General features: G+C 39.4%; 1 protein-coding gene across 2 annotated transcripts in view; it reads right to left on the bottom strand.

The window, feature by feature from the left end:
- fstl5 (follistatin-like 5) overlaps positions 1–18,170 on the bottom strand; it is a 793,070-nt gene that overhangs the window by 531,311 nt on the left and 243,589 nt on the right. For both annotated transcript variants that reach the window (XM_073042992.1, XM_073042993.1), the window contains exon 4: positions 13,520–13,768. In XM_073042992.1, coding sequence (XP_072899093.1) covers positions 13,520–13,768 — 249 coding nt within the window. The remainder of the gene's footprint in view (positions 1–13,519; positions 13,769–18,170) is intronic.

Here is an 18,170-nt window from a genome sequence, read left to right as displayed (position 1 = left end):
CAAAGAATGTATAAATTATACAATCTTCGAATATTTCTGCTTAGAGGTAGCCATAAAGCAAGGAACCTGAAAGAACCCAATTAAAAAAGACCAACTGGCACTGTGCAGAGAAGGAGAAAAAAAAACACAGATTATGCAAACAATAGAAGCAATCAACAGCATTCCGAACCAAAACGAGTCCTAGGCCCTAATCCCGGGGCATCCTGCAGCAGGCTCAAAGCCTCAGTATCAGCTCATCATATTAGCAGAACAAATCATGTGAAGCTCGCAGATACAAAGCACAGCCACTGGGGCAGCCTCAGTGTCACAGAGACGGGAATGAACATTGCGGGAGAATGAGTGAAATCGTCCTGACTCTCACCTCCGGAGGGGATACGTTACTACCAATCCTCACTGATTGAGGTGGGCCATCAACATAGACAAGTATTCATTTGCAGATGGCGGTACAGGGGCCAGGTCTGGAAACTTGATGATGAGTTTGGATAGGGTCAATTTGTTGAACACTGGGCTGAGGTCCATAAGAACCAACCTGACATTTGAGCTTCTTTTGTCTAGATCGACTAGAACAGAGCACAGAGCCAAAGATATTACATCTGTTGCTGACCTGTTATGGCAGTAGGTAGACTGGAGCAGATCCAGGTCTCTGAAGCAAGCATTAATGTGTGCCATATTTAATTTTTCAAAATCAGCTGAGATGGAGTCACTGAGGCAGGTCACCATGCTCTTCTTGGGCACCTGTATAATAAAAGCCTTCTGAAGCAGGTGGGAATCTCTGACCACTGATGTAAGAGGTTGAATATATCCAAAAATACTCCAGCTAGTTGGTCTACAGAGGTCTTTAAAACTTGGCCAGCTATGTTCTCTGGATCAGACACCTTTCATGAATTCACCCTCTTGAAGATGTGCCTCTTGTCAGACTCAGAGACTGAAATTACAGAGTCACCTGGAGAAGTAGAGGCTTGTGTGGGTGTGCCATAGTTCTCATTATCAACGCATGCATAACGGCATTGTGCTCCTCTGAGAGTGATGGGTCTTTGCCACTTAAGCAACCTGATCTCACCTTGTAGGTGGTTCTATTGAACCTGCATAAATACAACAAATTAATTTTTCACTGCCTAATAATAAACTCAGTGAATGCATGCACCAAAATTCTATAGCTGGTGAAGTAGAAATATATAAATATTACTTTTCCTACAATTGTGAAATTCTGTCAATGAGTAAGACAGCTTTTAATTATTTAAGTTTACTTAATTCAGTTGGCCAATTAGTAGCTGGGGATTGGAAATCTTCAGCTGAAGATTTCCAGAGAATAAATTAAACTTTAAAAAAATGTAAATAAAAGCAAACAATGTGCAGGTATTTTCTTCTCCTTTTCTTACATTTTCCCTAGTTCAACATGTCACTCTCCCTTGATCAAGAAATATGCAGCTCCACCTCACAGGCATTTACCATGGAACCCAACAGCACCTAAAACCATTTCCAGGTGGTAGTTCACCATACCCAATAACCCATGATATAATTTGAAATATTAAGCTGTTTACGTGGGGTTAATTTTATTTCATGACAAATATATAAATACTGATTAAATTAGCAGTAAATTAAGCTTATATTCTGATGGGTAGCCTCCAACATGATGGCATGAATATCAATTTCTCCTTCCGGTAAAACATTTTTGTCCCTTCCTCTCCCTTCTTCTATTCCCCACTCCAGCCTTTCACCTTTTCTTATTTTCCCATCACTTCCCCTGGGTCTCCTCCTCCTTCTCTTTCTCCCATGGTCCATTCTCCTCTCCTATCAGAATCCTTCTCCTCCAGTCCTTGACCTTTCCCACTCACCTGGCTTCACCTTCAATCTTGTAGCTAGCTTCCTTCCCCTGCCCCCTGCCTTTTTATTCTGGCATCTTCCCCCTTCCTTTTCAGTCCTGAAGAAGGGTCCTGGCCTGAAATTAATTTCCATAGATGCTGTCTGACCTGCTGAGTTCCTCCAGAATCTTATGTGTGTTACTCTTGATTTTCAGCATCTTCAGACCTCCTTGTGTTAGTAAAACAAGGGTAATTCTTAATACTTTAATGTTCAAAATGACTTTGCTTCACTTCCATTACTATTTAGTTGTACCACTTGAACAGTTATTTTAACTTTAATGTCTTCAACTGATCATCCATTACTTTAGAGTGGTTATATTTAATTACTTATTCATCACTAACAAGGCTGTTAGTGATAAGAAGTAAATTATGAGTGGCGGCTCAGCAGCCATAACGTTCAGTGTGCAGTGCTGAACTTCACTTGTTCTCACGCTTCTGTGAAGTAAATTGGAACAGTCTAGATTTGGCATGGTGAGCAGGGGAAGGATGAGAAGGTGGAGGGCTATGGCTGACGGGCTCTGAAATTCCAGAGTTATTACCGTGCTTTCCTCCCATCACTTTTGTAGAACATTGCTAGGTCTGAAAGTGATGCTGATAAATGCCCATGGGCATTGCTGTGTATTATATTTGAAGAGTAATATCCTGTGGCACTGACTATGTAACATCCTATTTCAGAGCAGTAGCTTATGCTCCACTACAGAAAACATTTTCCAATTATCTACTCTTTCTTGCAACAGGTGCAAATATTATTTGCATCATAATGCTGTTGAAGTTGCTTCTGATTGGCTTCTGTGATGCTTATATGAGCATAGGGCTATATATTTAATAAATAAAAGTTAATAATTTTGCTAGGAGTTGTACACTAGCACTTATGTTGCAGTTTTAGATATAAAATATATATCAACAATGATATTACATAATGGAAATAAAATGAATATTATTTGCAAACTAATTTTGAAGGGATATTAAGGCAAGTTGAAAAGGAAATCCATTTACTTTTAACAGACCTACGTCCCTATTTCTCCAACATTATGACATTACATATCAATTGGTTATTTAAGAGAACTCCATACTGGCACTTGGACAGCATAAATGATATTTTGTACATGCAGCTAATTTTGCAGTAGCATTGCAAAATCTGGCAAGTACACTATTTTATTATGATAAATGAGGTTTCCAAGAGAGTTAGAATAAACTTGGTAAAAGATTGTAGGCTGGTCCTACGGAAAATGTTGGAGTAAATACAGTAATCTGTAATTATGATTCATAAATTAATCACAAATTTACTGAACATGATGCCATATGTTTGAAAGTTAACCTTCAGGATTTATTAAAGCAATTAATCCCATTCCACTCCATTATCTTCAAGTACTTCTTCAACTATGTTGGCAGCCATTTCTGAAGTATACTTGGCAATTTTACATAAGACCATCAGAAACAGAAGTAAGAACTGGCTACACAGCCCCTTGTATCTATTCCAACTTCAAAAAGGGCCTTTGTCTCATTACTACTTTTTTGCTCTAACTTCATAAATCTTTACTCTCATAACATCAAAAAATATCAGTTTCTGATTTTAACATGCATAGTGACTACGTCTCCACAGAGATGGAGAATTTTAAACAAGTCCCTTGCCTTGAAATGAAAAAGAAATTCTTTTCACCTGGGACTTGAATAGTTATCACCTTTCCTGGAGAAAAAGCTCCCTGATCTGGGCATCTCATTCAGCAGAATAATCATCCCATCGTCTGTGCATCCAGGCTATTAAACCTCATAAGAATTATACAATTTTTTGTATTTTTACCACTGACTGCCCTAAAACCCTCCCGGCTAAAAAATACTGAATTTGAACAGACTAATATTTACACAGCCAATCATTCTTCATAATTTTCACCATCTCCAATGGGATTCTACCATTAAGCCCATCCTCTCCTAACCCACCTTCCCACGCCACCCCGTCACTTCTATAGGGATTGCTGTCTATGTAGCTTCTTTGCCCACTTGTTCCTCCTCATTGATCTCCCTACTGGTACTTATCCCTGCAAGAGTAACAGGTGTTTTGCTTGGCCCTCCACCTCATCATTCCCCACCATTCAGGGCCCCAATCAGTCCTTCTAGGTGAGGCAACACTTCACCTGTGAATCTGTTAGGGTCACCTACCGTACCTGGTGCTTCCAGTGCAGCTTCCTCTGCATTGTTGAGACAAGGTTTCCTGCTGGCTACCCATTTCCATTTTGATATATCTCCCATGGCCTCCTTTACTGCCATGATGAGGCCAAACTCAGGTTGGAGAAGCAACACCTCATATTCTGTCTGGATAGCCTCCAGCTTGACGCCACAAACATCAATTTTCCAAACATCTGGAAGTACTTCGCCCTCCCTCTACTCTCTTTTTCCATTTCCTTTTCTAGTTACCCTTTCATCCCTTCTCTTCACCTCCTTCTGGTGCCCCTCCTACTTCCGTTTCTTCCATGGTCCTCTTCTATAAGATTCCTTCTTCTACAACCTTTTATCTCTTCCACCTATTCCCTCCCAGCTTCTTAATTCATCACCCCCTCCCTCTACCCACCTACCTTCCCCCCCTCACCCGGTCTTATTCTGGCTTCTTTGCCACCCCGCCCTATTCCTTTTCAGTCCTAATGAAGGATCTCAGCCTGAAAGCCAACCGTTCATTCCCCTCCATTTAAGCTGCCTGACATACTGAGCTCCTCCTGCATTTGTGTGTGTGTCTTTCAATGTAGCACACCAACTGTGAGTAACCGAACTTTAACTAACAGTAAGTAACCTTAAACAAATAAACAGAGCTGCTACTGACAAATAACTACTATGATACCAGGAAATCTGAAATAAAAGTGAAAGTGCTGAAGATACACAGCAAGTCAAGTGGCATGTGAGGGAACGGAGGAAGGAGAAACAGCTAATGTTTCAGATAAATTATTTATCACCTGGGTGGTGACAGGGAATGTCCAAGAGTTGTGCTGACTGCTTTCAGGTGAATCTTACTGAAACAAGCACAATGAAAAAAGCATTGAAATTCAGATAAACTACATTTGTTAAAAACAACTCACTTGGAAGGCAAACCCTTTGACATAGAGCAGGAAGCTCCTGAGCAAACCAAATGGAGAGCCAGCTGTCCTTTCTTCAGTGCTCCCATTCCTTTGCCTACCAAACTAAGTTTTCTACAGAGTATACCCCTAAATAGATCATAATTTTTTTTGATTTACACAACAACCATACATTATAACTTGTATTTCCACCTACTGTTCATCAACTACTACTTGGCATTCAACATAAGCATCCCATCCAATCTTATCATCAGGCTTCGAGACCTGGACCTTTGTACTCCCTCTGCAGCTGGATACTCAACTTCCTCAACTGGTGACTTCAATCAGTGAAGACTGGTAACAACACCTCATCCTCCTCATGGACCACAGGATTGTGTGCTTAGCCCCCTACTCTGCTCCTAATACACATATGGCTATGTGGCTAAGCACATTTTTGGTGTCATCTCAGATTTGCTGATGCCACTTCTGTTGTTGGATGAATCACAACTGGTGATGAGTCAGCTTACCAGAGTGAGATAACATGCATGGATAGGTGCTGCCGCAGAAACAACCTCCCTCGGAATATCAGCAAATTGAAGAACTGATTGTAGACTTCAGGAAGGGGATGAGGGTGAATATACACCAATTGACACTGGGATATTGGCAGTAGAGACACCCAGTAACTTTAAATTTCTGGCCCAGCACATAGATGCAGACATAAGAAAAGTGAGCCAACATCTTTACTTTCTTAGAAGGTCAAGGAGTTTTGACTTATCATTGAACGCTGTAACAAATTTCTACAGATGCACTGTTGGAAATATTCTGATGGGCCAGTATAGCATCTCAAATCCACTGGCATGTAAGAAGCTGCAGGGAATATTGGATTCTACCCAATACATCAAGAGGACCTCCCTCCCCACTATCAGTAGTACCTATAGGAGGCACTGCCACAGGAACTTAACATCTTTCAAAATTCAAAATTCAAAGTACATTTACTTAAAAACTGCTTCCAATACCCCTTGAGAAATCAGATTCCAAAGACTCATGGTTTTATGCCCAAAAATAATTCACTTTACCCTGTCTGAACTGACCACTGTCTATATAGAGTGGTGACTCCAATTCTAGGTTCTCCCATTAAATGAAACCTCCTTTCCATATTCACAATATGGGCAGTCCTCAGGATTTTACACCTATCAGTCTAGTCATCTTTCACTCTTCTAAATTCCAGTGAGTACAAGCTTAGCCGATCCACCCTTTCCTGCCTATTCTACATAATTAGGATCACAAACCTTCAATTTTAGCTGTTCAGCTAAATCTGGTATTCAATTCCCCTTACTATAATTAATATCATTGTGTCAGGTTTTGTGTATGAATCTGCATGGAGACACCCAAATCCTCAGCATCTTGGAGTTCTGCAATGTTTTACCATTTAGATAACAGGTTTCTTATTTATTTTTCCTACTAAATGGGCAATTTTACATTCTCTGATCGAGCTCAGTTTGGTAGATATTTGTCCACGTATTTAACTTCCCCGTATCCTATTTTAGCCACCTCATGTCACCTTCACAATTGATTTGCTGCTTGCTTTGGGGAAATTTTGCAAGCGTACCTTCAGTGCCTTTATCCAAAGCTTATTTACATAAATTGTGAATGCTGGCACCCAGCACTAATCCCTGAGGTGCTCCATTTGGTGCATCTTGCCAATCAGATAAAGACCCTGCTCCCCGTTTCCTCACTGTTAGCATGCCAATATGTCATTCCTATACTGTGTGCTTTTATTTTCTGCAATAACTTTGATGTAATATCTCCACCCCGCTACAATCTATAATAAGCTATCAAAAAACAAGCAGAGGTGAACTGTGCCAGTCAAACAACTGTTGAAAGAAACCAGTTATGTTTTAAGTCAAAGATCCCTCATGAGAAGATATACCCCGAGTTCTGATGAAGAGTCTCAGCCCAAATTGCCGACTGATTGTTCCTCTCTATAGATACCGCCAGACCTGCTGATTCCCTTCAGTATTCTGCTCGTGTTGCTCAGTTCTGATGGAAGATTTTTGACCTGAAAGGTTAACTACTTTCTCTTTTCACTGATGCTGTTTGAATGGCTGAGTTCTTCCATTATTTCTTTCAATGTTTCAGAATCTAGTATTGTGGTGAACTACATATACCTGTCTGGACATGCCCCCTGCTGACTGCTCCTGTGGATCCTCCCACAGACCCCAGTATAAAGGTGATTGAGGTCTGAGCCCGGCCTCTCAGTCTCCAGGATGTAGTATGGTGGTCAACCACTGCTTGTTCCTTCTTCCAGTCAATAAAAGCCAATATCTCGCCTTTACGTCTCAGAGAGAGTTATTGATGGTGCATCAAGTATCTACTGTCTTATTTGTGTGCAGACATACTCAACAACATTTGGAAATCTAAAAATAGCACATCGACCAGTTCTTTTATATCCTGAGCACATGTTCGAACTTCAACAACTCCTAAAAACAGTCAAACATGTTTCTCTTTCAGAAGATTGCTCTGCAGTAAACAACTGAGAGGATATTGAATGAGGCTATCAGAAGGCTGAAGGGCTGAAGGGCTGGTGTGATATTCAAACATGGTGCAGATGAAAATTTAACAATGCATTGTGGAACATTATGGATTCTGGCATGCAGTATGAAGAAAGTTAACACTGCATAAGGTGTACCGACCTAAAGGGAGCGTGGGAATAGAGACCTGCGGTAAAATGGACAGATTGTTGTTCATCAAACTAGGGAAGTAACACACAGAGGATCTTAGGCCTTGCTAAAAAAGATACAGAATGCAATATTTCTGAAGTTATGTCGCACCTTTGTATGTGACACACCTGGCCTAACATATTGGTGCAACTATAATTGCGATTGGAGGCATGACAGCGGCTATATTTCATTACGAGATTGAGGCATCTTGGTATGTCACCATAGGCTTTCACAAATTTCTACAGATGTACCATGGAGATCATTCTAACTGGATGCATCACTCACTGGTATGGAGGGGCCCAATGCACAGGTTTGGAAAAAGCTGCAGAAAGTTGCAAACTAAGCCAGTTCTGTCATTGGCACTAGCCTCCCCAGCATCCAGGACACTTTCAAAAGGCAATGCCTCAATATTAAGGATCATCGTCATACGGGACATGCTCTCTTCACATTGCTGCCATCAGAGAGGGGGTACAGGAGCCTGAAAACATACACCCAGTGTTTCAGGAACAGCTTCTTCCCCTCTGCCATCAGATTTCTGAAAGGACCAATGAACCTATGAACACTATCTCAGTATTTTTTACTATCTTTCTACATACTTAATTTTTTATACATTTCTTAATGTAAGTTATAGATTTTTTAAGCCATGTTGGGTTGCAATGCACTGCTGCTGCAAAAGAACAAATTTCATGACATACGCCAGAGATATTAAACATGAAAATGAAGTTTTGAAGTGTTTAAAATCACGATGTGTCTGGATAAAATGGACATTGATAAACATCCTCTAGTGACAGAAATGACAAATGGAGATTAAAGTGATTGGCAAAAAGGACAGAGGTGAAATGACAAAAAACTTCTACACAAAATAAGCATTTGTGACGTGGGATTAACTGCCCTTCGGTCATGAAAGTGTGACTTTCAAAAAGAAGTTTGGACGGGAAATACAGAAGCATAAAAAAGGACAAGGAACAAAAGTAACACGACTCCTCTCATAAGGTACAATCTTGTTGGACAGAACAGCATCTGTGTCAGATAACTTCACGATTCTATGATTCAACTTTATATTTTAACTCTCCAGTGACTTGTAAACAACTCCAGAACTGTAGGAACTCTATGTTTTTTTCAAATCTAGCTCCTTCTGAATCTTCCATTTCTTCTTTCTGATATTGGCCCCAGGACCTATAATCCTACCCACCTCTGCTTTTTTTTCCTGTTTCCATTTTCTTCCATCTGGTATAAACTTCTGTTTTTGACCAACCTTTCAATCAACTACCTTGTTAATATTATTTTTGGTCTGGCATGAACTTTACTCCAATTAACCTCCAGAACATTTTGGGGTATTTTTTTCTACATTAAATGCTACTGCAGAAATGAAAATATGACCATAATGTTGCCGTAAATATGATATATTTCATAAATAGCTGTTATTAGAAAAGACTTACTTCCTAGCTGTTGTTTTTACACATGTACTCACTGTCACCTTGCTAATTAATTTTTCTGAACATATCCATTGAACACTGCGTAATGGTTCGTTAATCAAAATAAAACAACAAATTTGACCAGCAATTCCAGCAGGACCACTACAAAATTAACTAAGTGGTACTGTAGAGCAGTTTTAATGATTTTCTTTAAAAAGATGTAAGAGTTTTAAGGGAAAAAAACACTATGATGTTCAAGACAGACCTCCTGAATTCTTAAGAGCATTAGCAATTGGTGTCTGAAACTATGTATCACCAGGCAACTATGGGGCGAACTGCAAACTGTAACTCATGCTATTGTCATCCTTGAACATGAAATTTCTTGACAGAGAAATCAGCAGGAAGAATAGTTCTGGGCTACATGCTATTCTAGCATGGCAAATTGATTCTTTCTTTTGCTCGTTTTTCAAGAAGGCAGCACGTCCATGAAAAGCAAGGAAAGGCATTCATAATATGATTAAACTATATGTTAAATTGCTGCAGGCTTCCGATTTTCTTTTATATTTTTGCTGATGACGTAGAAGGATGCTGTTTCATCGGCCTAGTCTACATCAGTCCTATTTCCCCATTACTTATTAAGAGTTGGAAGAAATAATTTATTTCATAAGACTGACACCAATTGGCCAACATTTAAATGAGTACTTTTTTTTAACTGAAAAGCTTTCTTCATTTTGTTATAAATCACACTGAAATGCATCTTGTTGAAATAACAAAGGCTCTTGCAAATGCTCCTTCCAACCAGAAACAGAAAGAACAACACTGGATAATCTACGCTGCATTTTACTCCACACAAGAGCATTTGGTTCTTGGCACTTAAAATTTTTCCAAGGAATGACGTACAAGGATTGTCTTTCCATGTTTATGATGTCATTCAGATTTTGCTTGTACGTATCAGCAAATCGGGGCCCATTGTCCATCAGTATCATGAATGTTTTGGATGTGAAATTGAGATCTTCAAGGTCACAGTTTAAACAACATTGGTAGACAGCCAGCAGGTCAAATTCCCTGCAGATTAGTTCTAGAAAGCTGAACTGCAAAGTTTTATTCAGCGCCATCAATACCCCTGAATCCAAAGACAATGACAAAATAGCTGCATTTTCCTAATAAAGGGTGGCAGCTGTCAGAAAACTCAGGACACTGGTCTACAGTGTGCAGGGACACAAGTCATGAAATTCCTGGCAAGCTCACATCAGTAATTTCTCTGCTCTGTCAGACAATCTGAACTTCCCGCAGTTCCCCAACTACCACTTTGGGATTCTCTCCTGCTGTGAGATAAAGGTAAAGTTTTATTCATTGTGTAGGCAGAAGAGATGAGTTTAGTTGGCCGTTTGATTACTAAATTAATTGGTTTGGCATAGCATTGTAGGCCGAATGGCCTGTTCCTGAGCTGTACTGTTCTATGCTCTAACATTCATTCATTTTAAAGAGGGAGAATAACTATAAAGGAGTAAGTAAATTTCAGGTCATATACACTGAGGCAACTTGGATGGTTTAGATGTTTATAATTATTTAATATTGTTTCACTTCTTCAAGCATATGATTACTCTTTAATAGTTTCTGAATACTCTTAGTATTTGTGGATGGCAAACACATTGACAAACATTAACAGCATATAACTGCTTTGACAGATGCTTAAGGCTGTGGGGCATAGCTGAATCAGATACAAAAAGCTTTTCTACAGGTGGGAGCTCGCTCACTGCAGCATGTGATGTAATTCAAGATCTGGAGGCCCTGCATTCTACAGGTTCCCACTGATAAGTCTGAAACCACCTTTGTGGTTGAGGCATAGCAGCAATGAATGTGTGTGATTCATCACTTACAGAAAAATTTCACTCCAATAAACCTAACTTAGAATCCTTTCTGGGGTTGCAATTTTATTTATGGATTGAGATATAGCATGGAATTCGTCCTTCCAGATCTTTGAGCTGCACTACCCAGCAATCCCCCAATTTAGTCTTAGCCTAATCACAGAACAATTTACAATGATCAATTAACCTACCAACCAATAAGTCTTTGGCTTGTGGGAGGAAACCAGAGCACCCATACGGTCATGGGGAGAATGTACAAACTCCTCACAGGCAGTGACAGGAAATAAGACAGGTCGCCTGTACTGTAAAGCATTGTGCTAACCACAATACGACTGTGCTGCCCCAACAAACTCTGGGATAAACATGAATAGTTGAATGGCTGATAAACACAGTGGCAGTGCCTCTACTTCCTTAGAAGTTTGCAAAGATTCTGCATGATATCTAAAACTTTGACAAGCTTCTGTAGATGTGTAGTGGACAATATATTGACTGGCTCCATGATTGAATGGAAAAACCTACAAAAAGTTGTAGATAAGACCCAGTCCGTCATGGGTAAAGCCCTCCTCACCATTGAGCACATCTCCACAGAGCGTTATTGTAGGAAAGTAGCATTGATTATCAAAGACCCGCACCACCCAGGACATGTCCCCTTCTCACTGCTGCCATCAGGAAGAAGGTACAGGAGCCTCAGGACTCACACCAACAGGTTCAGGAACAGTTACTACCCTTCAACCATCAAGCTCTTGAACCAAATGGTTCACTTGCCCTATCCCTGAACTGTGACAACATCTGTGGACTCATTTTCAAGGACTCTTCATCTCATGTTCTTGATATTTATTATTATCATTACTTTTTAAGTTTCTCTTATCATTTACAGAGTTTGCTGTCTTTTGCACACTGATTGTCCGCCCTACTGGTGCGGTCTTTCATCGATTCTAATACGGTTATTGGATTTGTTGGGCGTGCATATGGCGACATGTATTGTATGTACTTTGATAATAAATTTACTTAGAACTTTGAAATTTGAAGACATAGACAATATTTCATGATCATTTCAATTTATATGTCATTTTTGCTCTGACATTTCAGACAGGTTTGCTCATTAAAAGAGTTTTTCTAACTTGGTATTCTTTCGTACTACAAAGTCAGGAATGACTGCGATTATATTTAATGAACCAGACTCGTCAAGAAAGAAACAGTTCTCATAGATTTAGTACATTATGTGACCTTCTCTTGTTCCATTTTTGCAGTAATAATCACCAAAGGATTCCTCTAATGAACAACATTATGTGAAATATTACTGAAAGCAGATCAATGAGATTATTGATTTTGATAATTCAAAAACACACACAGTCAAAATAATGAAGAGTTTAACAATATAACTAAGGTCTATTTCTTGCTCTTTCAATCTATTGGATTGAAAGTCAAGCATATTCTGTAAAGAGGGATAAGGGAAATAGAATGTACTCCAGTGGTCAACTGAAAAACTCCAGCTATGATCTGTATGTGCATGCATCAAATAAATGACAAGTAAACTACAAGAAGCAAAAGCCTGTTTATCTTACAGTTAATTGATAGCTGCTGACCATTTTGACTACATTTCTCTCACTCCTGAAGGCCCTTTGTTGCTTCCTTCAACTGAGAACCATCTAGTTCCCAACCACTAACACTCTGCCAGCATAACTTGTTCTCACATGAAACAAACTTCCTTTCAATTCCTATGTGAGTTTCCTCCAGGTGTTCTAGCTTCCTTCCAGTGGAAACCATACACTTTTTTGTACATAGGTAGCACAGGAATCAAGAACAGTTTGATGGGCATGCGAGAGATAGTAAGATACATAGGGACAGAATCGAGGGAATGATAAAGATGGTGATTGCTCAGTTGGAAGCTGGCCTTCCTCTGTAACGTAATGAAAATAAGTAGTACAAGTAGTTTGTTCTTTGTTAATTGGCTTGATATGACCAAAAACAGTACAATATACTTGTTTATATTCTCGAATTTAACAATGTCCAAAAAAATTTCTCTGACTTTTTCATCTTTCTCGTCATTGTGATCTAGGGCATTTTGACGTGAATTCACAATAAAACTGACTTTAGTAAGATGCACAAAATGCAATTGTGGTATCTTATATATTCTGATTTTAATTATGCCACTGATAACAGTTTTACCTTTAACAGCTCCATTCTCAACTTCCAGTATTGCCTCCTGAAACCTTTCTATTTCTATCAGTATTTCCTCCTTTAGGGTGCTTATTAATTGCAGAGACAAATGCAAGGTGGCATGTTGTGTAGTTAATACAACACACATAACCTAATATAAATTTGTACTTTCATTAATATCCAATGTATCTGTTATTACTCTTAATAAGTAAAATTGCATTTTCCTTTAAGCTATAAACATGACCTGGGGAATGACTATGCAAAATTATGAAAATAAACCATCACTTTCATATACAACTTCATAGTTAATTTTCATTCATATTTTAATGATAGAATTTTTGCTCCAACCCTCAATAGTCATCGCTGAAACCTGTTGAAATCAGAAAGCAAAGAGGACATGTTCCACTTGAAAGGTAAGTTATGACCTTGCAGCTTAATGTTTTTGAATTTTACCTTTGAAAAAGCAGTCTTCGTTGTGAACGATTGAGATTTTTTGTTTCTTCAGGCAAGCAGCACGATGAAGTTCACAGTGATTTTCATAAAGTTCGCCGTCAGAACCACACACGGGCTTGTAATTTGGCTTGCAGCGCTCCATGCACGCACAGTCCGCCTGGCCTGTCTCTTTGTTAACAATGCAGTGCCGGCCAAGTCCACAATATTTGTTCTCGCAGGGTCCGAAATGGCCATCCTGACCATGGTATGCTGAAAAGTAACAAGAACCAGATGTTTCACTTTCTTTGGGGTAGGTAGATAATATCACTGTGGTTGATGCATTATAATCATTTGATAGACTCACATAATTATGTCCGTGATGAAAACTTACTTCATTACTAGCTATGTTGCTATTTACAACAAAGTTAACAATATTTCAGCAAACTGCAGATTGTCTGCACAAGAACAAAAGCAAAGATGTGGGGGAATGAAATTGATCACTGGTTGCTAGCAGTAAATGACACGTAATTACTAGCCACCAGTTGTGCTCAGCTCCACATAGCTGGGTGCATTGCCATCAAAGTGACTCCATCAGAAGAGATAGGTGATACCATAAAAAGCACTTGGTGGTAGCAACCTCTGATGAATTTCTCCCCTGAGCCATTCAAGAGACTATATGTGGCTCCAGATAGTCGCTGATTTGAGTAACAGCGTTGTTGATGAATGTTTGTCTCACTCATCAAATATCTCATCCAGTTAAGAGAATTATTTCTCACATTTTCTTATTAAGCATATTGAGCTCTCACAACATCCTCATCAGCCCTGTTCTTCATTTACTATAAGGAAGAAGGCACAGGAGCCTCAGGACCCACACCACCAGTTTCAGGAACAGTTAATACCCTGCAGCCATCAGGATCTTGAGACAGAGGGGATAGCTTTATTCAACTTCACTTTCCCCATCACTGAATTGTTCCCACGACCTATGGACTTACTTTCAAGGACTCTTCATCTCATGTTCGCTATTTATTTATTTGTTTGTTTGTCTATGTAATTTTCTGTACTGTACTTGCACAGTTTGTTGCCTTTTGCACATTGGGCACGGTCTTCCAATGATTCTATTGCCTTTCTTAGATTTACTGATTTTCTCATAAGAAAACAAATCTCAGGTTTGCATGTGATGACATATACTGAAAGCACTTTGATAATAAATTTACTTTGACCTTATTTCCCTGTAACCATTTTGCTCTACATCCCCTTGAACTCCCCCGCTCCTCTAATTTTCTTAGCACTAACCTACACTGCTTACAAAATAGACAAACCAATTAACCTAGCAACTAGCATGTCTTTGGGATTTGACTGAAAATGATCAACCAAGGGAAATACATATGGCTACAAGGAGAATGTGTAAATTTCACACAAACAGAACCTGAGGTCAGGATCTATCCCAGATTGTAGAATTTGTGTGGCACCAACACACTGCACCGCTGTGCTCTCCTGAAACATAATTTCCTTAACACCCAGGTGAATATAATTTTTTTTTGCTGACATCTCCCACACCCACCCCTCTGCTTCTTTTCCAGCTGCCAATCTTGATCTTTGTGCCTCTGCTCAATTCCCCATGTTAAACTGTTACATTATGTTAAAATCATGTTATACTACAAGGGGTGCACTTATTAATGCACCCCAAAAGGGGAATAAATGTTGCCTGCAGATATCCTAAAGTTAGCGCTTGTTACACCGTTCCATGTGAACTACAAGTTGAAACTATAGATCTTCTCTGCATGCACCTGGGAATGTATAAGGGCATAAAAAAGAACCAACAAAATTGTTTCTACGAATCAAAATTTCACACCAAAGGCAACATGCAGAAGAACTGTATGTGACATTTTAATACACTTCTTAGGAAGCTGCAAAATGTTCATAAGTCTCCCAGAAAATTCTTAAAAATAATCCATATTACAGAGCATAATTACAATTATGCAATATTGATATTTTGGAAAATGCTAATAAAACTATCTAAGCCTTTTGGGACTCTACTTGCAGAATGCGTAGGTTGAAAAGAGTACTACCAGAAAGTGCACAAGAGCAGGCCCCCAACAACCAGTAAAATCCTTCTGCTTTCATTCATTCTTCCTTCAGATTTTAGAGTTGAGAATCTCAGCTCCAAATGTATTTAATGTTCCTTCAGTAATAAAAGAAACACTAAAAGTTCAATTGACCTCGTTTTCATGCCTTATGAGGAAGAGGGTTCTTTCCTCCCCTCTGTTACAAAAAGAACAATCTTCCGCATAACTGAATGATATGATATTAAGTTTAATTATAATTTTTTGATTTCAACTTTTGTCACTTTTTAAAATTGTTCAGAATTTAAAACTTTTTTCTACTTCAATCTGAACAAATCCAGTTATTTGTTAACTGGCTCCTCAAATTACTATCTCCTTGACTTAATAAACAGTGAAATATCAGCCAAACTTATGCAGCCTTCCACACTAGTTAATTCGCAAGGATCCTGTAAAACTCTGATAACCCTGCATTAGATACCTTCCATGCTCAATATATCATCTCTGAAGTGTGTTACTCATAACTGTTATTAGCTATGAAACTGCAATCTCAGAGGAAAAAAAATCTGGTTCAAAATTGTAAATATTGAGATGGTGTATTCGCTAAGTTTCCTCATGGAACACACTATCTCATAAAGTGACTACACAAATTGCTCAATTTTCTGTTTACTGATTCCAAAGATAATTCTTCCGACGTAATATAAGGAAGAAGAAAAATCTCCTGTGTAATAATAAATCTGGGCCCTAAGGGCAACAAGTGCTTACCAAGATGTTCTGTAAATGTCAATTTAGAATCACCTTATTAATTCATTTTCTGAATATATATTCTGTATACACAAAAGCACCTGAATTGAGAGGCCACTTTTTTTCAAATCTACTTGGCAGGAATCAATCAATACTGACATTCCGATTTTAAAATTATGGATCTATCCATATACAATCAAGTTTTCTGCTTATTTCAACGTGTGCAACTCAGAATATATTTTCATCTACTTTGTGTGGCGACTAAGCCATTATTTTGCATTTTGTGGGTTATCACACAATACAAGCAGTCCAATGTTTAGAAACTAGGCTTTGGCTATTGGTTAACTTAATTGCTGAGTTTGTTGCCATTAATGAACACCAGCTGATCAGATTTTTAATCTGGGTAATCCCAATAAACATGACCCAAAAACTTCAGTGTCTTGAGCACATAATTGGCCACATTCCCACAGAACATCTATGAAATTCCATGAACAGTCATCTGAGACCTGCACTGCAGATTTTATTGATTTATTTATTGAGGAAAGAGGAGGTGGAGCGAAGTTAAGATGGAGCTAAACGGCAACTCCTTTGCTTGCATCTTCAGAACCAGCTCTATTTCCATCTGTAATATCTTTATTTTTCCTTTGCAGGGTTCTTTTGAAGACCCTGACCAGGAGTTACACGCTGACTTTGGTTCTTTGTGATAACTGGACCCGTTCTCGGGGTTTCAGGACCGGCCGTTTTTCAGCTTGCCAAAGGTTCGGCCTGAGAGTCTGGCTCGGATTTGGAAGCTGAGGATCTTGGGGCTCTAGAGAAGTGCAGATCGAGGGTCGGTGTCACAGCAGGGGACCCGTGTGTCATCGGGGGGGAGTCGGAAAATCTACTGCTGTGTGCCCAAAGATCTGGGATTTGAGATCTTTGGGAACAGAGCTCAGAAAAAGCGACGTTATGGACTTTTAACATCATAAACCAGCGAGTTGTTTGTTATGTCACCCCGCTCACCGGGAAAATGGAGACACCTCCTTCTCCCTTATTAGGGAGAGAGAGAACTTATGTCAAACGCCGGGTGAAACGCCCAGTCTTTGGGGTAACTGCAAGTTTGTGTCTTTGCGACTGCTTGCTCATGCTCGAGTGCTTGGTGGCAGTGACAATGGTTGCTTTTTTTTGCCAGTGTGGGGAGGGGGATTGTTGCTTGCTGCCGCTTATGCGCAGGAGGGAGGGGAGCTGGGGGGGGTGGAGTTTGGGGTTCTTACGTTTATCTGTCGTTTATTCTTTGTGGCACTTCTCTGTCTTCGTGAACGTTTGTGAAGAAAAAGCATTTCAGGATGCATATTGTATACATTTCTCTGACATTAAATTGGACCTTTGAACCTTTGAGACAGAATGCAGAATAGGTCCTCATGGCCCTTCGAGCCAAACTATTCAGCAATCCCCCAATTTATTCCTAGCCTAATCAAGGAACAATTTAGCATGAATAATTAACCCACCAAGCGGCTCATCTTTGGACTGTGGGAGGAAACCGAAGCGCTAGGATGGTACCAATAAGGTCAGAGGGAGAACGTACAAACTCCTTACAGGCAGCGGTGGGAAATGAAGTCGGGTCACCTATTCTGTAAAGTGTTGTGTTAACCACTGCACTACTGTCCCATCCATGGTACTAGATGAAAGGATACTAATGGGTTTCTAGTTGGAGTGAAGAGCTCTGTTGGAATATGAATTGAGAACTTGAGAGGGGCATCAAATTTTTGTGGTGCCACAGTAAATCTTTCAATCTTAGATTATTAGCAATATTATACAATAGGAACAGTACTGGAAATAAGGCCAAAACTGAAGACTGGTATTGAAATGGACAACTGTTATGTCTCACA

This window comes from Hemitrygon akajei, chromosome 4 (genome assembly GCF_048418815.1).
Source record: "Hemitrygon akajei chromosome 4, sHemAka1.3, whole genome shotgun sequence".
NCBI lineage: Eukaryota > Metazoa > Chordata > Chondrichthyes > Myliobatiformes > Dasyatidae > Hemitrygon > Hemitrygon akajei.
Note: the sequence above shows the minus strand (reverse complement) of the source record. Positions and strands in the feature narration are given on the sequence as shown.